General features: G+C 37.6%; 1 protein-coding gene across 4 annotated transcripts in view; it reads left to right on the forward strand.

Moving 5' to 3' along the window:
* NOL4 (nucleolar protein 4) overlaps window positions 1–23,698 on the forward strand; it is a 202,172-nt gene that overhangs the window by 156,578 nt on the left and 21,896 nt on the right. For 3 of the 4 annotated variants that reach the window (XM_009331424.1, XM_009331425.1, XM_009331427.1), the window contains one exon: window positions 11,886–11,999. The exons of the other annotated variant lie outside the window; for it this stretch is intronic. In XM_009331424.1, coding sequence (XP_009329699.1) covers window positions 11,886–11,999 — 114 coding nt within the window. The remainder of the gene's footprint in view (window positions 1–11,885; window positions 12,000–23,698) is intronic. 4 annotated transcript variants of the gene reach the window in all.

Here is a 23,698-nt window from a genome sequence, read left to right on the forward strand (position 1 = left end):
CAGGTCAGAGGTTTCTTTTTCCCTCCTTCATTCTTCCTGAATTTATTCCCTTTGTTCACTGGTTTAGAAATGCTTTGAGGCACTAGAGTTCACAAGATGACCTAGTATGGATGTATAGGAAAAGAAGAACAAAGCAAGGCATAAGGAGGGAAACCAAATGATGGCATATATAGTGACTTATTTCCTACTTTAGGTTACAGTTAGAGATTTTTGCCTGGAAAAGTCTTGCAGTAAGATGGATTTTTCTTTAAAATCCCTCTGCTAACTGGATTTCTGTGAGCTCTGTAAAAATTAAATCCTGCTAGAGAAATGCTATACCCAAGAAAATGCCCAGTGTAGTAACATCACACTGGCAATGATTTTGGCTTTGGGTTTTTTCCTTGTACATTTTAGCCTATTACTTATCAGTAAAAGTTACTCCTTTGAAATCTTTCAGTTGATATATAGGTGTGCAAAATGCATTAAATGGTTTTAAAACACAGACATCAAGCTTATAGTTTGAGCATCCCAATGGTTTATTAATTGTAACCGAACCAAAACCCATGAAAATTATGATGGTATACAACTGTCAGTGTTTTCAGACATTAATATTTTAATATTACTCAGTAGCACAAGAATGGGTCAGTAATGTCTTCTCACCAATTGGCAGCTTCATTATCTCTAAAAACTTGGTATTTCTAAAACCCGGGAAAGTTGGAAGAAACTAGGTAGCTACACATCTTATGTTTGATGTGTCTTAGCTATCTCTCTGGCCTTTAGATGACAATAAAATCACCTCATCGTTACAAATAGATATCATTTAGTGATTAAACATATCATTATTTTTTTTTAACGAGTCATGTGCAAACCCATTGATTACATAAAAAAATTACTGGAGATTATTGAATTTTACTGTTTCTCTCTTTCTCTCTGTCTTTCTCTTTCCTGCAGTCTTTGCAGAATACTTATGATTTCCATATGTTGTTTAAGATGTTAGCTGACAGTTTTAAGAACAAAATACCAGGTTTATTTGTAGGGCAAGACCACTATTGGATAACACAAAACGCAATGACAGAAACTAAATTTTTGTATGTGTTTGTGATTCTAATTGACTGCATGGTTTTATTATTTGAAAAATTGGGATAACGCTGTTTCTGAACAATGAAAACGCAGATGAAGGGAGACAGGTAGAATAAAGGACATCTGTACAGATAAAAGTGCCAAAGATTGACTGGTGGTGTACATGTCAGATTGTATAGCCTTCCAAAATAAAAGAAGGAAAAACAGAAAGTAAATATTTCCTACGATACACTAAGTAGCATTAAATTCGTCTGCTCACTCTGGCTGAAAATAATTCAGCAACATCAAGTTCAGCTTTCATGATACCAAATATTTTTATTTTGCTGTACTTTCAATTGAAAATACTTACAAAATTAGCTGATACTAGCAAGTGTCCTCACTGTTCCAATTTATGGCCTCATTACTGTCATTATTCACACTGATGAGCAGTTATGTAAACTGGCTCATTTTTTGTCATCTGAAAGTCTTGCGCAACTGTTTTGCACTATGAATAAAGGGCTTACAGTCCGACCCATAAGAGCTAGGTTGGCTTGACTTCAGTGCACATTTGCAAATGTTACTTTCATATGAATAAAGGTTGCAGGATCGAATTTATTCCTGGGAGGGGAAAAGGAGCAGAGATTTCCAGGAACATGATCCAAATAGGCAATCTTTATAGTTTAGAAATATTCCCTATTTTTATAATGTTCCACAACAGTTTATGATGGGCTTTATTTCTTTTTAAACAAACAAATTACCCTCTAAAATACTGACTTTGCTGCCCATGAATGGAAGTGACAAGGCACTGGAGCTCATGCCAAAGATTTTAGCCCTCTTGGGCCTGAAGGGAAATCTGTCCTGCTTCCCCGTTCGCAGGTAGGAACATGAGCCAAAGACTATCCAAAGTCTTTGGAGGAGCTCCCATTAACTTCCTAAGAGAATAAGAGGTGTTTTATGTTTACGTCTTGAAAAATTCTGAAATATAATACGTATCCATTTGTTGTTTTTAATTATTTTCTGATTTCTAAATTACTGTATCAGCATCTCTTGTTTATAAGCAGTTTTTAAAAATGCTACCATGGACAGAGGCACTTGACTGTATGATTATTTTAAATGTACGTACTATTTTGACAGTGGAAAAGGACCACTTTGCATAATAACATTTGTTCAAAACAATCATGAAGGGACATGTTGGTGTTGATTTGAATAAGGTGATACCCTCAAGTATAGCAAAACAGGATAATGATCTCCTCAGGAGCAATAGTGCTACCGTTGTTATATTAAATAGGATGTCAGATAATAATCTCCACAGGAGATGTCTTTTGCTATAGACATATTAAACACAAGTTTTTCACTTTGTTCAGGTTCAGAATGCTACATTTTGAGCATCTAGTTGCAAGAGAAAAAGAGAATAATCTCATATATGGCGCATGACAGTTCAGACTGTGTGTGGAACAGTGCAGCTATTTACAGTGTCATATTGTAAAGTGAAAAGAAAATGTAAACACTAAGTTAAATTAGTGTAAGACTGCATGGTAAAGATGAAAAAGCATGCCTGAAGCCTTCTTCTGTCAGTTATTTGCCATCTGTAATCCAAACGACAGTTCTTGCGGCGTAACAGGCCAGTTCTAGCTCTGAGGCAATGGGAAAGGCTCAGTCTCATGAGTGTTCGTATCGTTAATTAATGTGTTTCTTAGTATTAATATTTTTAAGAGATTGCTTACTTCTACTCTCAGCCTTCTACTTATGACAGATAGTTGTCCGTGGACTCTAAGGCAGCTTGCATAGCTTCTTGTTCCAAATATTCCTTTGAGGCGTTCCCTTTCGACATTGGAAATGCTTTCCCCATTTGACTGTTCAGCTTGTAATTGTGCCATTTTCATTCTGACACAAGCATATCCCTCAACAAGGCACTGTCGAAGTTTTTCTCATGAATTGTAAGATCTCCTCCCATCGTCTCTTGCTTATGGATTGTTGAGAATGTTCTCTTACTAAATTCTATGATCTTGCTCAGAGTCTTTCATTGAGAGGAAAGTTTGTCAAGTCCTGAAATCACTGGCCTTTGGATGGGATCTCTAGGTTGTGCTTCCACCTGCACTATGCTGTAGCACTTTGTGAACTTCTTAAAGTTCTTGATGTTCTTAAAGAAATTCTTTCTTTTTCTCTTCATTAGCCCATAAACAAAAGAAAAAATATATTACTGCCTCTTTCTCACAGACTGATGTTAATAAGAATTCATTTATATACATTGTTTTGTGACCTGTATATGGTATACAAGAGGAATTTTCTCCCTGAAAAGGTCAAATGACCTGTTTCACTAATGTTTTAAAAATCTGTCCTTTAGACTTGTCCCAGTCTCTGTGTCTATAAAAAACTGCCAATTAAAAAAAGATAGAAGACAGCTCCTGAGGATATGTGGTATGTATTTATTTAGTTACAGTCCAGAAAAATTTTAGATGCTAGAAATAATCAAATGAGATCGAATTGACTTAATAATTACCTTTTCTTGCTACTACCTGCTTCCTCCCGTCTTCATGATCTCCTATCATCAGTCTCACTGCATCCAGTTTGCAACTGCATCTTACAGTATCTTTTTCGTAGTTACAGCTTTTTTTCTATGTGCATCCCAATGCAAGAGCAAGGTCTTAGACTCTCATTCACAAAGAGATTCTTCCTTTTGTTTAAGCAAAAGGAAACCCTCCTTCCTAGGCACTACTGTAATACAAAGCAATAGTATCAAAGAGCTTATGTTCTTATGGAGAGAAAAGGCTAGTCATAAATGCTTATCCAAACTTGTCTTCGGACAATGAAGTGTCAGAGAAGAAGAGTCACACTATGCCTGAAGACAGTTCCTCATTAGATCCCATTGTTGTTCATCCCAGCTCCTTCTGTCCTGTTGACAGCCTCAATAACAAATAACTAAGCTTTATATCTTTCACTGCTTCTGTTATTTGGTTGTGCCAATTGGCTGTAAGAGGTGTTTTAACAATTTGCAACTGTGCACATGTTTATTGAGGTGTTTTAAATGTGTCTAGTGGCTTGGGGTGCTTCTGTATTGTGATTGAGCAACTTCGGTGGGGACTGGTTTTCAGAAGGGGGTATATTTTCTGAAATTTGCCTCGTTAAGGTTTCTCGGGATAGATATCTAGCCTCTATTTTTAAGTTTTAGCTTTAGCAAGAGGAAGCTTTCATTATTTACTGAATTTAGTGCTGAATAGTCCAGCTGCCCTCGCAGTCACATGGCTTTTCAGTCCTCCAGGCTTTTTATGGTGGGAAAAGGTCATAAGCATTTTCAGGAAGATGAGTGTCTGTTGGTCCAGGGATGCATACCTAATCTTCATTAGTAAGCTGGGAAGCATTAAGAAAATTATCACAAGAACAGTTACATGAAGATCTACAAATAATAACAGAGTTGTGCTTTGTACTATACCCCAAACTCTGTTGACTGGTCACTTTTCTTTCTAAGCATCTCACCCCTGTTAGACAGCGCTTAGCTTATGTAAGTCTGATGGGCAACCTGGTTGAAAAAGGGCAAAGCTACTCTCTGACAAACTTTGTCTTTTTGCATTAGGTCTCACATATCCTTAAAAAAATATTCTAGAAACAGTTTCCCTAAGGCTCTTAAATATTCCACACCCCCCCACCAGTTAAGTGAATACTGATGTGATTTTTCAGAACCGCCTTTTAAATCTGTCTCAGATGATACCTTTTGCTTTTCAATAACTTTTGAAAGTATAGGCAATTTTGGAAAAGTGGGTGGCAGAAGAAATTACACTTTTTCCAGTAACCTTGGAAAATGTGAAGAAGTTAGCTTTGAAAAAGGCATGATATTTATATTTGGAAAAAGAATGAAAACTAAAAAAATGAAAAATACCTAGCCATCTGATAGTAATTAGTCTTTTACATTCTGTGAGAGTGGAAAAGATAGGAATGCAGTTTTGACATTTGTTTCACTGTTTTATTGACTTTAGGAGAAAAACAATCCCCTCCAAAATGGCAATAAGTTCTGATAGATATATATAAAACCCTTTTATATGAAAACAAAAAAAAAATCTTGGGTAAAAGAATGTTCACCCTGATTACTTGTAAGCTTGAAATCAGAAAAAAAGTAGTAGATATGTCAGTTTTTCTTATGCTGTGATTCTGACTTAGACTGAGACCTCTGCTGCAATGTTAGCTGGTTTGTGCCAGTAGCTTAGGGATAGGGAGCCAGTTCAGTGTATTTGTTTAGGGGAAACAGGAAATAATATTAAATCAGACTCATTTTTTCCTAGTCCTCTGGAGTTTTGCTAGTAAACTTTGCTGTTGGAGTGTCCAATCCAATCCCCACCTAACTCAGAAGGAATTCATTCAGCATGACGATTCCTGGGGTTCTCTGTCATTCTCAAATACCAGATAAATTTGAGATAGAGGTAGCCTTACCTAAGTTTGCTAGAGAAGTTAGGTGACTTGGGCTCCCTCAGCAATCAGTGAAGTGCTTAGATGAACCAATCCAGAGAGGCTCATCCCCAGCTGTCTCATGAATCAACTTCTGGAGATACCTGTCTGAATGAAACAAAAAAGAAGCCTAGATGACTAGTTTAGACAAAATACTTGAGTTTTAGGTCGATAAAGTCAGATGGATCTTCTTTCTGTTGTTCATGTAAGTCATTTAAAATTTCCACTAGCCCCATTGAAACTGCTCTCGGACTTAGCCCTTTATGTAGGCACTGCAGCAGCGGTGGCAGCAGCAGAATGGTGGTTGATTGGAATGTGTCACTTGCTTAACATTTGGACAGGAATATGGATATGTTAAGATACATATGGATGTATTTAGGTGCTGTCATAATCAAGGTGCAACACGCAATGTTTCAATTAAATGTACTTTAAAGCTGAAAACTTTAAAAAGTAACGTGAACATCACTGAACGTTTTAAAAAGTTTAAACGTTTAAAAACGTTTTCTGCCATTTAAGAAAATATTTCTAGTTATTTCTTTGAATTCCTTAGTAGGTGTTACAACTGAGTATTTATCACAAGACTGCAAGACTGAGCAAAATATATCAAAACCCAATCTGAAACGCAGTGCTACAAACATTAAAATGCCAGTCCAGTTGTTCATATTTCACTATTCTGTACTAACAGTTATAAAAGTACATCCAATAGAGTGCAGTACTGTACTTCAGTCTGTAAATTTAAATACTCTGTGAAAAGGTTTCTGAATCCTTTGTAACTATGCAGTGTAGGACAGTTCTGTGTCATACGTTTCACTGCATTACACTGAGTAAAAAATCTCATTTGAAGATAATGTGTACCCTGCCTTGTAAAGTATTTTGGATACTTTCTGTGAAAAAATGCTATTTAGGTATTGCATACTGTTATAAATATGTTGGGGATTTTAACACGTGTTAGATCTTAATAAGTTATTATGAAAGAGTTGTGGCATATTTGCAATATCTCATTTTAGAAATGAACTGGTCTTACAATACCTGAGGAAAAGCTGACATGCAGGAGAGCACTAGGGAGTATTTTGTTGTTAGGAGCCCAACATGCAAAGAAGTGCTCTGGAAAAACTCGGTTACTGTCAGTGAGGCATCTTAGGCATTCATCTTCACCTTCGGATGCCCAATCACTTTGGAAAATTTGGAACTTTTTTTTTTCAAGTTTGAGTAATAGTTAAAATATTTTCTCATTCACGCATTTATATTAGGGTCTCTATGAACCAAATGAAGTAACTAGTATGTTTATGTGCTTGCAACTGTCTTATACTGAAAGATCTCCTTTTCAGTGTTAATTGGCCTAAACTAGAAGGTGGTATCTATGCACAAATGTCAGGTTATAAAGTTTGCATTTTAGCAGGTGTGCATGTGTGCCCATTATCTGACATAATAGATAGCTGTATTTTTTCAGAACTGAGTCAGACTGGTGTAACGTGTGAGAGTATCTAGACCAAGCTTCTGTATGACAACTTTGGCTTTTATTTATAAGTAAATACTGGATCTCACAAAAAATGCCAAGGTAGTAACTTTAGAGAAAACAGATCTCTAACCACAGGAGGACAGCACGTACAGCAGATTGCAAACTTCTCTTTCGTGAATGTACTGCTCCTAGTGGTTCAGACTGAAATGTAATCCATCTATTATACTCATAATTGGTAGATTTATACCAAAAATGTACCTTTGAAATTAGAACCTAGCAGTTTTTTAGATTCCGTATAGAAATATGGGAATTGTGTGAATATGCCAAAAAGGGTATTTTGTGTTTCCCATGAAGATACTGCAAAGGTACCTCACTTTAAACAGAAGACCAGGTGATACTGTATACAGTTGGTGTACTGCAAATGGGTATTTTACAGCATATTGAAAGTGCTAGTCTCTTTTATGTTAAGGAATCAGAGATTATACTAATAGAGCTAATTTCTAGAGAATCTGGGCCAAGGATTTCAAAAAATCGACAACCTTGCAGGACTACTCCATAACTCCAGAAAGGCTTGTTGTAAGACGCTTTGATTGTTGAGAGCCAGATCTAAAGACCACCAAAGCCAGGGGAGGATTTTCATTAGCTTTAATGTTCTTTAAAGCAGACCAACAGTTATTTGACTACAAAGAAGTATCGGCTAATTTGATTTTTCATTAAGAAATCTGCAAAAGTATATTTGTCAATAATTTGTACACTCTTCAGAAAGACATAAGGGGATGAGTGTATAAAGTCTTCATATCAATTTGCACAGAAATTATTTCTCCTAAACCCATGCAAATGTTCCTGTACAATACGGTGGTTAAGTGTGCTTGCTGCTTTGTCGTCATTGTCATCTACGGGCTCTGTGGTGGTCTCAAGAATCAGATTTAAATTGCCTTGAAATGCAGTTTCAAATATGGGAGGACTGGAGGTCAGTCATCTCTCTTGGGCTACTGAGGGAATTTCAACCACTTCCTGAATGTCAGTCGCTTCAAAAGATGTTAAAAACAGAGGCATCCACACGTACATGAAATCTAGCATGTTTCCCTTACATCTTTTGTCAAAATGCTCTTCGCCTACATCATGTTAGAGGCTGAACGTCAGTTGTGTGTCAGCTGAAGAGATGTACAAAAACAAAGAACGATGTGTGTTCAAAATGTGGCTGCTGTTTTAGTGCAGTCACAAGCAGTATTGTGTTTCCAAGTAAATACGAAGGAATTCTGTATACTGCTGCTGTGTGATGGACAGAGGCATATAGTCTTCTCAGAAGGTCTGTATTGAGCTGTTTACCAGATTCCCCTAAGCCTTATTCATCTTTTCACCTGAAAGTTACTATAAAATTTTCACATGCCTCTTTTCTATCTGTCATTGTTTCAAAACAACAAAAATGTTATCCTGCATTCTAATTTTGCCGTGTGAATCGCTTGTTTTGTAGACTGAAGTTTAGAGGCTTGCTTCTTTTCTGTTGTTTTATACATAGGTAGTTCCAATATAGTTACTTCCTGCTTTGCATCACTGTGAAGTGAAAGGAATACCAGACTGGGGCTGTGAATGTTATGTATCAAACAACACTAGGTGCATTCTGCCAGTTAAAGCTGGTCAGGAATTTTTTGATAATGCCTTTTTTCCCCCCCCTTTAAGAAATGTTAGTTTGTCAAAGGTTTTCTGTTTTGACATACCCCAGTAAAATGAAACCTGGTTTCCTGCTAGTCCAGTGGGCAGGTTGTGGATCCAGGGATTGTGGGGGGAGCCTGGGAGCCCTTGGAAATAAGGACTCCTTGGCTCCCACATTTCCTGCTGTAGTCCCAGACATGCAGGAACCAGCACTCAGCTCTCAGCTCTGCAGAAGGGATCCTGTGTACCTAGAAAACGTTGGTTTGGCTGAGATCTGCAGGCTCCCTTGTGCAGAGTTGAATGATGTTGCTTTTGCCATGTTCCCCAAGGCCTTTGTGTCTCACCCTCAGATAGGGAGTTGAGAAATGTTCAGAAGCCCACAAGGACTGGGATGCTTGAGCTTCTTACAGACATGGTTTTATAGCTGGTAGACATGACAGAGGTCACGAATAATCAGAAGTATAGAAGATGAAGAAATTAAGCTAAGCCAGAAGGGGCCTCTGAGCTTAGAAGATGGGGCTATTAATTCAGTTTATTTAAAAACATCTTTTAAAAAGTGATTATTTCAAAGCATTTTTTTCCTCTTAGGCAAGGCTTTTCAAAATTGTTCTTTTTGACATTTCACAGATATGGCATTTCATGGAACAGAAAATCTTCTTTTTAACAGCTCTGCTGCTAGTGACAGAGGACTCTCTTCGCCTTCTCAGTCAATGCCAAACTAGTGCTCTGCCTGAGTTAAGCTTATAGAAACTGAACCTTAATCAGATTATTTTTCTCCTGTGCTCTGTTATAGTATTTTAGTCCCCAGGTGACTCAACCGTGCATTCATTACATTCTCCCTAAGGTTCACTCTAGTTCTTGTCATGAACATATCAACGGCCAGCTGCAGTGATGAGTGAGAGAAATTATGGGTTAACACATATTTCAAGAGGAAGATACTCCATTACCTGGAGACTTCCTCATTTTTGCAGGTACTAATTTTGAGTTCAATATTTCAACGGTGACCACATAACCACTGCACTCCTTTTCAGAGAAAAGCACATGACTGCTTGATTTTCACAGTAACTCTTTATTTTTTATTTTACAAAACATGTCAATAAACTTATTCTCTCCCATAAACAAAGAAGCTGGAGGAACTTGAGTTCATTTTACTTTTTGTTCAGAACATTTTTTGGCTCATATGTCACCTTTGAAAAATCCATTGATGTATACGTATGGTTATAGCTCTAATTAAAGACCTGAGCTGGAGGAATTATCCAGGTGTTTACTCGCCATTTTTCAAGAACGTCATTGTGTGACCACTGCTAGAGGACCACACTGAGACTTCCATTCAGCCAATGTAGTCCATGTACCTTGAACATACATAAAACAGTGGCATGTACAGTGATACTTGGCCACGAAATACAGGGAGGGATCTAGTATGGCTAAGTGATGCAGTAATGTATTAAGAATAACATCACCATTCTAGGGAGGCAGAATAATAAATATAATGCTTTGACAGTGAAAACCTTCCGCAAAGACTTACCCTCTCCTCTGGAGCTCTGAGGATTGTGTCTGTTTGTACTGTACTGTTAACTTCTGTAATAACACCAGGGTTTAACATCAGTGTCCCTCATCTCTTAGACTGATCTATTTTCAGAAGTGCCTGGGAATGCAACATTATGCAAACTGGAAAGAAGTTCAATAGTTTGTTCTGCCAAATCAATCCAAGTATATTTTATTGTAGTATTGCAGCCTCTGATTGTCTTTCTTACACAGCTGTTACACTGATGCCAGAGAGCTTGCTCTTGGATGAGTGGGGAGAAATAAGCCTATTGCACTGGTGAGGGAGACCCATAAATCCCTGTCTATTTCTAAAAGTAGTTTAGCTTCTGGTCCCAGACAGACTGTGGTCCCATGCATTAGAGAAAGTATGGTGTCAGGCAAAAAATTGGCATTCTGCAGAGCACATCCAAAGTCAATAAATGGACTTTAACTTTTAAAGGTAAAAATGTAATATTAGTAATGGTTGGCTCCTCAGTTTCTGGAATGTTATGAAAACCTTAAAATCAGTTGAGCCAATATAATGAATCTGTTCTAAGAACTGAATGGGAATACTTCAAAACTTGCTTCCAAAACTTAGTGACATTTCATAGCAGGTTCATATTTATGCTTTTAGGAGTATAACTTAAAAGCATAAGGTATAAGTTATACCTTATAAAGAAGGTATAACTCTTTAAAAAAAAAACCAAAACAAAAAACCACTCCAAACCCCCACACATACGGCCAGTTCCCTGGTAGGTATAAATTTACATAGCACTTTTGAGTTCAATGAAGCTTTGAAAATTTATGGAAGTTCAGAACCAGTTCAATAAATTGCAGTGGAATGGGCTTCTATGTATATCAGTATCTGTGTTATTATCCCCATTTTCTTTATTTTCTTGGAAGGTCAGATATATCTTTGTATATTAATGAAGAAGCTCCGTCTTTCAGAAAGATTGTTTTGCATGTAATTAGGAAAAAAAAGTGTGTAAATATTCTTCTTAATGAACTGGTAGGGAAGACCATATTGGAGTTCATAACCAACAATGGATTTTAGCGTTCCCTTGGTTTTTTGGGTTTCATTGCACCTTTAACCTAAAACATGTAAATGCTAGGAAACTGGTAATGAGAGGTTTTGAATTGGAAAAAATGAGCCATATCTAGTTGAACCACAAAATATCTACATTGTTGGAAGGCTGGCTTTATCAAAAGAAAACAAGATTTTTTTTAAGTCATTTTAATCACATCAGTCATGTTGCAGCAAGGAATGCAAATATTCATATACTACAGATTGAGACTGCTCTGAAATGTTCTGACAATCTGTTATGTTTTGAGTGATGTTTCAACCCTATCACTTGGGGTTTTTTGTTTTGCTTTTTTATGACTATAAAAAACCACTACTCATCTCTGTCACATGCTGTACAGGATAAAAAGCCTTTCAGTTTTCTTAACAAGAATCAGACGGCCAGGGTGCTGCTGGAACGCAGAGAATATGCCACTGTCTGTTCAAAGTACAGCTTAATGAGCCAGACTAAACACACTGGACAATAGAGCTGTGGGGGGAAAGGGCTTCTCATGGATCTATGGATCAGCTGCAGCTTTAACATCTAACTAGTTTCATTTTTCATCTTTACAAGTTCCATTTCCCTGTTTTGTTGGTATAAACTACATTTCAATGAGCGGACTTTCCTGCCTAGGTGACGGTATTGTGTGCTTTGAAAAAGGATATCGGGGATTATGCTAGAAATAATTTCTGTGTTTCTTTTTTCTCTCATAGTCACGACCTATTCCCTCACACCTTACTTCAGCAGTTGCAGAGAGTATCCTGGCTTCCGCCTGTGAGAGTGAAAGCAGAAATGCTGCAAAAAGGATGCGGTTGGATAGACAGCAGGTACTGTGTTGTTTGGGGGTCTACCACATCCATATTTATAAATGCACTGGACTCATTTACGTAGGATGCCATGCAGAAGGGTGGTGCAATCCCTTATACGTTTCTTGCTAGCAAGAATAATTAAAATACAAAAGCTGTAGTTCTTTAAATGAATACACAAGCATGTCTTTGTCTATATTTACATAAGCTGTATGAGGGTGCCTAGTATGTTTATAATGTCCAGCTGGATAAAGCTATATATTTGCTTTTTAACGGTTGTAGATTTTGAGGGCAGATTGTGTAATCTGCATACTAGAGTTTAAAGGAACAGAACATACAGTATATATAATTTTCATAAATAACAGAAATGATGCATGTATCTATGAGTCAGTGTGTTTATCTGTGCACATATTCTCTTTCAAAATGTGTATGCATTTGTAAATGTAAGGTGAAATAGTGTGTTTCTGAAAATACCTATTTGCCTGAAACAGAAAAGTTATTGTGATACATACCAAAATGCTGTCAATTACCTTATTAGTGAGATTTTAAAGCTCATATCAGTATTTATTTTTTCTTACGTGATTATTCACCTATTCTAGTACATGTTAGGATTTAATTATTTTTAGTTTGCTGAGAATTGCATGTTTTCTTTCAATTTTTAAAAATCAAACTGGTAGCTTGTTCCAGGCTTTGATTATTTAGTTGCTTCACGGATACAGAACGTCTAACATCATTATTGCAAACATGATTATGCTTTATTTCTCTTCATGATTTTCATAAAGTCCAATATCTCACTGGCTCCAAAATATGCCTCAGTCATGGTAGACAAACTTTTTGTGGAAAAGGACATTTTTTAAAAGAACATTTTTCTTTTATACATAGTCCATTGAGTTCTTTCAGGTCCTGCCCTAACTGAATAAAGAGTCCTACTACTATCCTTAGAACACTGATACCTTAGGAGCTGAGAGTGGATATTGCTATTTCTTTTTACTGTTATATTTTTTGATAGTATTGTCATAATTGCAGTACATTTGCCTTAAGATTTACAGACCACATGGGATGTCAAAGTACTGTAATGTTAAGTATGGCTTAGTTTAGAAGTGGTGCTCATACAGATTGTGCAGGTTTTATATTCTCTCATTTTGGGCATATGTTCTCTGATTTTTCAGTAACAATTAAAAAACAAAAAAAGAACAAAGCTCCAAACTCAATGTGCTTACCCCAAGCAGAACTAGAAGAGACTTGTACCAACATCAGTTGCTTTCATTGCACTGGCTGGAGACTAACTTGTCCTCAGTAATCACAAAAACAGTGGCTCAGTTCCTTGGTCCAGCCAGGGTGAGGCAGAGCTTTCGAGTGATTTAGATGAGTATCCTGTAGTACTCTCCAGGGAGCCAGAGAGCTGTTTAAAGAAAAACAATTTAGAACTGTAGACAGAAATAAAAAAGCTTATTAATAGGATTTTTCTTTCTTTTATTTGTGGTGTTACTGTCACGGAAGGATTTGGTAGCAGTTGTTGAGGGGAGAGATATGTCTTTACTTTTCCTTACAGAATTCAAAATCTGTAGGCAGAATGGCTCCAAACTGATCATCTTAATTACAGTTGTGATGTTAAAGTAGCAAAGTTGCTTACAAAGATCAGGTGTTGGGTTCTGCTTCCTTCAGCTCCCTCCTCTTTTTGGCAGTGAGTTCCAGGAACACTGTGGAGACAGTTGCAAATAGCACCAGCCATTTGATTCAGCAAGCAGTAAATTAGCTGCACTGATGTAGCTTTGGTGCTTGCAAAACTATTTGTGAATTCAGGATAGATTTGCTGAATAGTTTTGGCTGGAAAAAATTATAGGAGTGTGTGTTAGGTAGCTTCATAAAACTTAAGAGTGAGAAATTTACTCTGCAGGACAGAATAGTTAAGTCATTAGAGAAGTAGAAAATCTTGGTTCTAGCCCCAGTTCCGTTGAAATTTAATTATTTACTCCAAGTATGTGACATTAACAAAGTAGATTGAGAGCAAAGCATTCCAGAATATTTCTGAGTGGGGTATTTAACACACACTACTGTGCCCAGTTCTTATGCTGAGATGGGAAGTAGACCTCTGTCTTCACATCCAGGGAGAGTGCCTTATAGGTAAAAGGGCTCTATCCTTCTCGTCTTCCTATTTTTTCCTTTTATGTACTTTTAAATTTCCTTCACTTTTCTTACATATGCCCAAAATGAAATATTTTCATTGGATTTTTTTCTTAAACAGAGAAAGGTTGACAAAGTTCAGTTCAGCATGTTGTTTTTACTGTTTCATAGCTCTAAAAAAAAAAAGCCACCTTGTTTTCTTGTTAACATGGCTCTACTTTTCCTTTTTAAGTGTAAATTTCCAAAATTGGGCATTATACCAATGGGTGGACTCAGGCTTTGAGGGACCCTTCAGTGGAAATTTGGGAGGAGGAAAGGGGAAATAAGATTTGGATCATGAAAATTAACACTTCGTAAATTATATCCAGAGATCTTCTAATGGAGGACAAGTGTTAGACAGTCCTGGAAAGTAGATTGTTAAGAGGATCTGGTAAGAGCACGCATTCAGCACTTCCCCTCAGAGCTGAATAGAAGCGTTGCATTAAAGCTGCTTTATTCCTGCATGCAGCACAGTGAAGGTCTGCCTTTCATTCTCCAGAGGGGTGATCTGCCTCAAAGTGAGGTGTAATTTGCATCCCCACCACTATCTTTTACAGAATATTACCCATAAAATGTGAATGTATTAAGAACACAATGAGTGTTATGGCCAATCCTGAAGCTAAGACAAAACTTAAGCAGCTTCCTGAATTCATTTTCTTGTCTTGTTTATGTTCTTTCCTCCTCTTCTCCGTTTCTCCTCCTCTCCTCGGCACAACACAGTCCCTGAGCAGGAAGTTCTGAGCATGCTGCATGTACATCCCTAATGGAAGTCTGTGCTTTGGTAAAATAATATGAATTTCCAAACTAAATATGTTTTTGCCTACAGTGTTCATTTTAACAGTGGTTTGATGAAAAACCATCTCAATTATTGCTCAGCAAAAAGAAACAGCTTAAAAGTCAAAACGGTGGAAACTTCTAAGAGCTCAATTTTTCTTTTGAACAGCTAGAGTATTGACCATGCTCATGACTATTAGCTGTTTCTTTCACAAGTATTAAACATGAAAGGTTGGCTTTATATACTTAGAATCCTATGGACAGATTTGTTATCTCTTCAGAAGAAATCTTTCCAATTGTGTGTGTCTGCGCACACACAAATACTGCATCTTACAAATGACTTTCTAGAAGTATTTCTGATAGCTGCAGTGCTTAATATAGCCCTAATCTAGTGATACTAAGTCTGATACAGTTAAGTCTGAAGGAGGAAGAAGCCATCCTTCTACCTATATGCCTTAAATTCCACTCACGTGGTCTTTGTATTTCCTAACTCAAGGCTGAAAATTTCTGCCTGCAAAAATCCAATTTTAAAAGTAAGTTAGTGAAAACTGATCTCACTGGCATCAATTACTTATTTTCAAAATTAGGTTTTTTTCACATCAATAATTTATTTCATAATGGGAAACTCAATGTGATCTTGTCTGTCAGGAAGCTAGTAACTTCCCACAGTTTTTGAAACTGCAACAATAAAAGCATTGTCAGTTTCTGAGACTTCTCTGTAAGGAATATAAATGTGTTTACTAGGTCATGGTAGCTTGGACTATAATGCTTTGGCTGTCTGACCATGTTAGATGTTACTCAAGTGCTCTCTTTAGCTTCAGTGCACTTTCATTATCTTGAGATCAAGCTCTGTTGGTTGGCCAGCAGCTTAAGTGCCGAGGTGTTACATATTTGGTACCTATTACCTGACTGAAGAGTTCTGTCGCTTCCACTTTTTTATTCTGCCTGATATTAAAAGTAATTTATTCCCTTGCAAAAATTTTATAGGTTTATATAATGAAATTGTATAGGTTTGCTGATACTCCTGCCAAACGGTGAAATGCTCATGACGCTGGGCTAGATTTGGTTGATCTTTCAACAGTCTGGATCAGGCAGTGGGTACAGAGGCAATGCAGAGCTTTTGTGTTGCTCTCCAAATCGAGTCTGGATACTGAAAAAGGGTAACTCCGGTCTTGAATTTTGAGGACTTTTTTCATCACAGTTGATTAAAAAAAATGTAGAAACAATAATTGGATTGAACTGCTATGACTTGCTTCAGTCAGAGATAGAAGAGGCATTATCTGAATCCTTAAGATTTCCTGTGCTTCTGAGTGATATCTTGGGATGCTTTTCTGGGATAATCCTTCAAGATCTTTATTACATCTCTGGCAATATTCAGTGTGAAGCAGTTACACTGAAGTGGAGGTTCTGGACTACTATCAACAAAGGAGTCATGAAACAAATTAAGTAGAGCTAAAATACAGCCCTTTTTACATGCATTCATTACATATGGTGAACATTTGTTGTGCCCTTCACTTTACAAACCAAATTGTTTCTTGGTTGGGCAAAAGAAGAATGGTTAAATAAGTAGAAAAATCTGGAAAAAGTCATCTGGTCATTATCATCCTGGGCAGTGAACAGAGGTTGGGATGCCTGTTTTGTGGGCTGCCGCTGCAGAGGCTTTGACTCTGTGGCTCTGCTTATTGTCAGTCACAGAAATGGAAGTTTTGTTTTAAGAGCTTAACCGTTGTCAGTCTCTGCTTCTTCTGAACAGGTATGTGCATGGTGTAGTTTTTATAAAACCTCATCATAAAACAGCCTGGAGCAGCGTTGAGCTATGGTACTCTGGAAAGCGGAGGTGGATTAGTCTTGTTACTGTCTTGTCTGAAATCAAAAAGACCAATGAAAATTCTTCAAAGGAAGATTTATGTACATTAGTATGCGAGAGGACCTGCCCCTTTATTTTTACTAAGTGAGATGAAAAGGTGAAATCTTCCTTTGGAAAAGCAAATAAGAATGATACTAGGAAAAAATTGCCTTCACCCATATTTGGACACAAGTGGTTTTTACAACAGCTGCCTTTTGTTTAATTGTTTCGTTGTTTAGAATTGATTCTTTTGCATGCTGTCATGTTGCAAAATTTATGAATGAGCATTTTTCTTGTAATTGAAATAAGAAGTTTTTGGCGATCAAGGCAAAATGTGAGCACCTGGGAGCAAGGAGGGAGGATGAATATGGGAAAGCAGGAAAATAACTGAGTCATAGAATACTGTCTGTAGAAGTGTACGAACCTTTCCATGGATATATTGTGTATAGTTAGCCAGATCATTTAGAAAATTGATGTAGCTTCATTGCCACCATGTTGTTTTGTACTAGTTAGGAATCTGGACCTTTAAGAATTCATTATTATATTTGTAGATAGGAGAGTAGTGGTCACATATGACTGCAAAGCCAGTGGACTGGATTCTCCCCTGGACTCAGTCCATGTTATTTTAGCAATTTGACCTCCATTTCAGTGAGTAGTGTCATTGAAGGGCTACCATAGCATGCAGAATTTTTTGGGTAGCCAAGGGAGTGAGCTACGTACACTTCTGTCATCCTTATGCCCCAAGTAATCGTGCATGCAGCGTATGATTCTTTTGTAGTTACATAGCAAATGACAAGTTGAGCCCAAAGAGAGCTTAAGCTCAGAGGAAAATGAAAGTTTTCTTACATACCTCCCATCCTAACAAAGGCATTTCTCAGCCAGAGCTAGTGCTTTTTAAATTAGTAGACTCTTCGCAGAGTGCTTGTCTGTCAATATTTTATAGAATATACCTGATACAAAAAAGGCTTTCTGCATTTTCATTTTCTTAAAATATGAATTTAAAGGGTACAGTTTCTTTTCAGTCCAGAGACTAGCTGAAAATAACAAGTCAGACAACTGTATAGCCTGACAAAGGCGTTGTCCTCATACCTTCACTTCACTTTTCTTGTAAAATTTGTAATTTCTTTAGTTTGATTTAATTCAACTACTCTTTATCACTATCTACAAGGCAAATGGGAGGTAATACAATGAAGCTATTAGGATATGTGTACGTTTCCATGTTCAGATGGGAGACAATTTCCCTTTCACTGAACAAACCAGTTATACGCAGACTAACTTTAATTCTTCACAAGAGATCATATTTGGAGATGGCTGCAAGACAACTTTGCAGTTGCAAGAGTATTACTTACTTCATCTCTGTCTCTGCTTCAATTATTTCACTCTCTGCTACGCATCTGAAAAAAGTTCCCTCAATGTAAACGTTAAATGTCGGGGTGTGTAAGATGAGGATAAATAAGATTAGGATAAATGCGCAGGTTATATTTCTGAGTCTTGTGGAAGCTACCAGTTTCTTTAATTATAAAAGCTAAACTCAACAGAAAAATATCTTTGATTATTTGAGCTTTTCAAGTTGATAAGAGCAAGTCTATGCACTGTGCACAATCATGCGCTATGATGCTATGAAGCAGTTCTTTATGATAATCACTGAATGCATTTTTTAAAGAAACCTCTCATCAAGTTGACAGTTTTAATTTTTTTCCTTGCTGTGATTTGTAACCAGGCAAATTAAATATCAGTAATCATCGTGGTGGAGTGAAAGATAATATCTAACCCCCAAGGAAGAGAAAGTTTAATGATCCCAGGTTTACACTGAAACATAAATGAATATAAATTTGCAAACAGGCACTTTAAACACATTCTTCACCCCCATTCTAGTTTGGGGGATAAAAGGAAGGCAAATATAAAGTTTTCAGTGCTTTAGTAGGATATGAATAGGGTGTTAAGTATATTGCAACATTTAGTAATTTTAACAATATTGCTTTTAGCTGTTAGAGGAGAAGGAGTAGGTGGCTATTAGGTTTCTGACAAAGCAATTACAGCCTAGACACATATGCTGGGAGCTGACCTGACATTTGCCTCTGGATAGTTGTCATAGCAGCAACCTGAATAGAGCAGCTTGATACAAGTGCCGGTTGCAGACTGGATACGGGTTCTGTGCTAATGCAATACATCTGAATATTAATAAAAGTGCACAGGTACTGCCACTTGGAAATCACCGCTACTGTGTTTCCTTCCATTTTTATCTAATTCCTAAATGTTCATTTTTAAAGAAATTGAGATTTGTAAGGAGATGTTAATGATCTGCCTTCAAACAATTTCTGGTGCCATTTCTCTGCATGTAACAAGGGGGTTGACCTAAAGAAAGACTCTTCAAGCACAGTTTTATTAAAAAAAAAAAGTCTGGCTGATGCAGACCAGGAGCAGTTTGTGTCTCTGTTAAGAAGGAAGGAAATTACTGGTGGACAAATTACAGGTAATTGTAAAACTGTTTTGGAAGAAACTAATTAAAAATCTGAATTGCAGTGAGGGCATGGACCTCCATTTCAGGATCATTGTATCTGGCTTTCAGCAGTGTGGGGGAAGACACCTTTGAACCTTCATAATTTGAGGACAGAGAATTTGTGTTTCAGCTGTGCCACTAATGCGCAGCTTCTAAATCTTGACACACTCAGCAGTTATTTCCTGTATTACCCTTCATACAGCAGGAAAGAAGGAAGAAGGACATATATTTGTGTCCCCGTATGTATGTTGTTGTTCTCTTTCCCGATCAATGCGTACTGCAGCTCCCAGGAGGAAGGAAGAAACAAATTGTAGGGTTCTTAAATGCTCTCTTTATTCTGTTGTTTATATTATGTGGTTTTGTATCAAGTGCAGATTTGGACAATATTGGTTACAGAAAAGGGAGCTTTGCAAAAATATCTCCCACTGGAGAATGCCCTGCTGAGGCAGTGCTTCTGTGGCAGAAAGCTGCGAATTCAGAGGGGGCATGAAGAAGCGGTTTTGTTTCAGGGAGATGGAGTCCTTGCCACAGCTATTCAGTATGCAGGAAGAGCACATCAGCTATACATCCTTGTTAGAGGTGGAGGAGAAAGCATGAGGAGTTCCCTTCCTCTTGGCTTTCACAGAGCCTAATTTGCTCTAGAGGATGGGAAAGAAAAGGCACTTCGTCCATGCTGACCACAAGTGGGGGCAGCGTGGAGGGATGGGGCCATGTCCTCTCTCTGCTGTATATTTACATAAGACCTGAAAAATTCCAGCTCAAAGTGATTTTTGCTTCAGAATGGGAGGCTTGCAGAGTCTTAGACAATAGAAAAGAGCAGAGGGAAGCAGATAGTTCACTTAACATAAAGCAAACAAATAGAAATTGGAATACCAAAAACCACAAGAGGCAAAAGTCACTTTAACTTACAAAGAGCTCGATGCCTCTTGCACTGCAGAAGCTTTATTAATAATAGCTTTTTGTATTCAGACATCTCTTTGTGATTTGGTATTTAGTAGGGATCAGAGTGATTTCTGTACTTCAGTACTTTATCCTTTTTTATCTGTGTTCAAAATGATCACTAAGATGACTGTAACGTCCTTGAGTACCCACATGCTAGTTTGCATTTCAGGCCTTGTTCACTTCCATCATTTCCCCACCTAATGATTATTTTACTTCTGAGTTGGTCTTTGGTTTGCTTTTGTGGTTCCAAGTGCTTTAACCACTGAGGCACAAAATGTTATGCAGGCACCATTTAGCTGCATGTGGATTATTGTCAAGAGATCAAATTATGTACTAGTATTGGGAAACTTAGCTTCCTACCCAGAATGCACTGGCCATATTGTCAAGGGGGAGAAAATAAGCGGTATGCATTGTAATTTTAAATCCTGCTGCCTTTCAAGTCAGTGGCAAAATTCCTGATTTCAGCAGTGCTGGATAGGGTTCTGTTATTAGCAGATGCAGCTGGAAGGGACTGCCAAGTATCACAGGGCAACCCCCCTCTCTCCACGCTCCAGCCCAACCTACATTAAATTTGCTACATGTATTGGAAAGGAATAATGTGCAAGGCATGCAATTGCAAATAATTTCATGCCTTGAATTTACAGTGAGGCCCTAAGGTGAGCAGCTAATTTTTTACCTCAACACAGAGATCATTAAATCAGAAAATGCTTTATTTTTCCAGGCTCTTCGTGCTGAGCGTATATCGTTGAATTTCAAGCTGCTGATTTCAGAGAACATTTTAAACACTCCGAGCTGCAATAAGATCTTGAATGTGAAGTAAAATTGATGCCAATGTAAGTTTTCTGTTCTGGAGGTTGATAAAGCTGAAGGCTCAGAAATGAAGTGTTGGGTTGTTTCTTGGACAGGAAGTTTTAAACAACCTTATCCCCCTTCCTACCATAGGTGGAATGAAAATGAACAGGGACCAGAACAGTCTCCTGCCCTGTGTCTTTAATATCCATCTCCTGCCAAGGAGGCAGAAGAGGAAAGGCTGGTGGAAATGTAGATATAAAAGTTCTCTCCTCAGGCCCAAAGATGGAGGTTTTGGAGCCAGGGCTTTTGTTCTCCCTGCTACGGTGTAGAAAGCCAGGAAAAGAGAGCTTTTTACTTATCCCTCCGTTTCACGTGGCAAGAAGATATTGAATGTGAAGCATTTTCTTGCCTGTCAGATGTTTCTAGCATAGAGGCAAGTATGTTAAAAGCATTATTTTGTCTTTCCTTTCCTGTGTTTAGCTAATGATTTCATTGCACAGACCCTCCTACCTACAGCACAGGCAGGGAATAATGTTTCTGGTGAGTAAATCCCTGTTATCATGCAGAGTTTAGGCCAGTTTAATGAAATCAATGCAAACTCAGGGTGCGTGTGCAAACTCTTATTTTTCGAGAGTGGCTTTGGTTAATGAATTAGTAGGTTTAGAAGGCTCTTAACAATCATAAATTACTCCTAAATTCAAAGCATCAGTTGCACAATGGATTCAGATGTATTCCTCAGTTAGAACAGTGCAATTCTCCATGCAGAAAATATATGTAGAAACGTATGCACAGACTGCTTATGTTTGGTAGCAGGAACATGTTTGTGATTCAACAACTGGCTTGATGTCCCTAAACTAAATTTAGAAACATATTTTTCTAAGAAAAAAAATTATAATAAGCTGTGGGATCAGGAGCTGAATGCATTGCCTGGGAGCAGCACCAGCTGCTAAAGAGGCTAGGCACAGGGCAAGGCAGCCAAGCAGGCTGTGGCCAGCAGCCCAGGCATTGTGCCAAAAGAATCCTCCCCTGAAATGAGAGTATTTGGGGAATAGATTTGTACTGCAGTGCACAAATTTCATGCTTATTACTCATGGTATTTCATATTAAGCTTCAGTTTTACTGTCTCCATTAATGAAGCAAATCAGAAAGTGCATCCTCCAAAGGCCAGTCCAAGTTCATTTCTTTGTTTCTTCCAATGGCTTATGCTACTCTGGTTTGATGATTGTGGAATCAAAAGGCCATAACCCAAAGCATATCTACTGAATCTTTTAAAATACAGGCCTTAAATATCTTCTTATCTACCGAATCTTTTAAAATACAGAACCCTCACAGTAAGGAAGTTAAAGGATGTGCACCAAGTTCTGTCAAAAATTTAGAGCAGGTCTTCTTCAGTAGCAAAACATTTTCTTTCTACTAAATAGTTTGAGACAGGGTGGGGAGGTCAGGTTTTTTTTAAAATACCTTTTATTTTTAAAAGATTTTTTTCTTTTTTTTTTTTAACTGTAAAAGTCAAGTTGTACCTGAGGCAGTGTTCAAAAACAGACGTCCTGCATTGAATTCATAGAAAGAATTCTGGTTTTCACAAACATGCAGTTCAAGTTTTAACGCAGATTTGAAAGAAAATGATTAGCAATCAAATATATCAAACACAGGGTAAAATATCTTTAAAATATCTGAAGGTACTGTTGAAAACAAGAACCAGTCATTAAGTGCATGCAAAAAAGTAATTGCTCACGTTCTAACAGACAAGAAAACTGTTTTTCTTAAAAGACAGCCATCTATAACTCCCACTGGAATTTACCTTGTGGAAGAGACACCATACTGTAAATATGGCAATATGCTGGAATCTCCAGCACGCTTATTTTTTTCCTTTTAAAAGCAGAACACACAGACATTTTTAATTAGTTGAAACTGAGGAAGTTAATTCAAGATTGACCTCAAATGCTTCATGTCTAGGCTATCATCTTCTGTTTCTAAACGAAGAAGAATTTAATTTAGAATCTAATATAAGGTGCTTTGGTCCATTCCCCCTGCCACGGAGTCCAATATGTGTAATATTAAAAGAAAATGTGGAGCAGAAGAGAAATAGGAAAAAGCACTCAGAAGTCCAAATTATACCCCATAATTTTCCAATAAAGTCCTTTTGAGTAGTTGCATCTCCATACCCCAGAGCTAGCAGGTGTATGGAAAGCTGTTTTGTGTCAAGAAAATGTGCTGTCAGTGGTGGGAGTGATACCAGTTGTAATGCAGTAGATGAAGAGACCTATAGTGGGAGGTTTAATTATATTGACCATGATGATATTGTAGTAATAAATCTGCAAAGCTGGCACAAGCATTGCTCCAGTACTCCTACACACTTTCCCCTGCATGCTCCCTAAACATTTGATTCACGAGTTTAAAAATTTTCTCTGTTGGTGCCCTGGTGCCACAGTCCTCCTGCATTGAATGGAGTAATGCTGATCTAGCCCATCGTAGTCACTAAAACATGGCATGTTGGCAAGGGGGAACAGAAACGTCTCTCCCTATAGGAGTGCCTCACTGCGATAATTTCTTGAGGACAGTACACATAAGTATGAAAAATGAGGGCAAAAATGCTTGATTGTGGTCATAAAAGTGGAGCTGCCTGAGGCATAGCAAGGCTTGTTCTGAATGAGAGGAATATACCGCAAAGGAGGAATTCCTCTCGCTTTGCATCCTTCTGGT

The sequence above is a fragment of the Pygoscelis adeliae genome, unplaced genomic scaffold, assembly GCF_000699105.1.
Source record: "Pygoscelis adeliae isolate BGI_AS28 unplaced genomic scaffold, ASM69910v1 Scaffold108, whole genome shotgun sequence".
NCBI classification, from domain to species: domain Eukaryota; kingdom Metazoa; phylum Chordata; class Aves; order Sphenisciformes; family Spheniscidae; genus Pygoscelis; species Pygoscelis adeliae.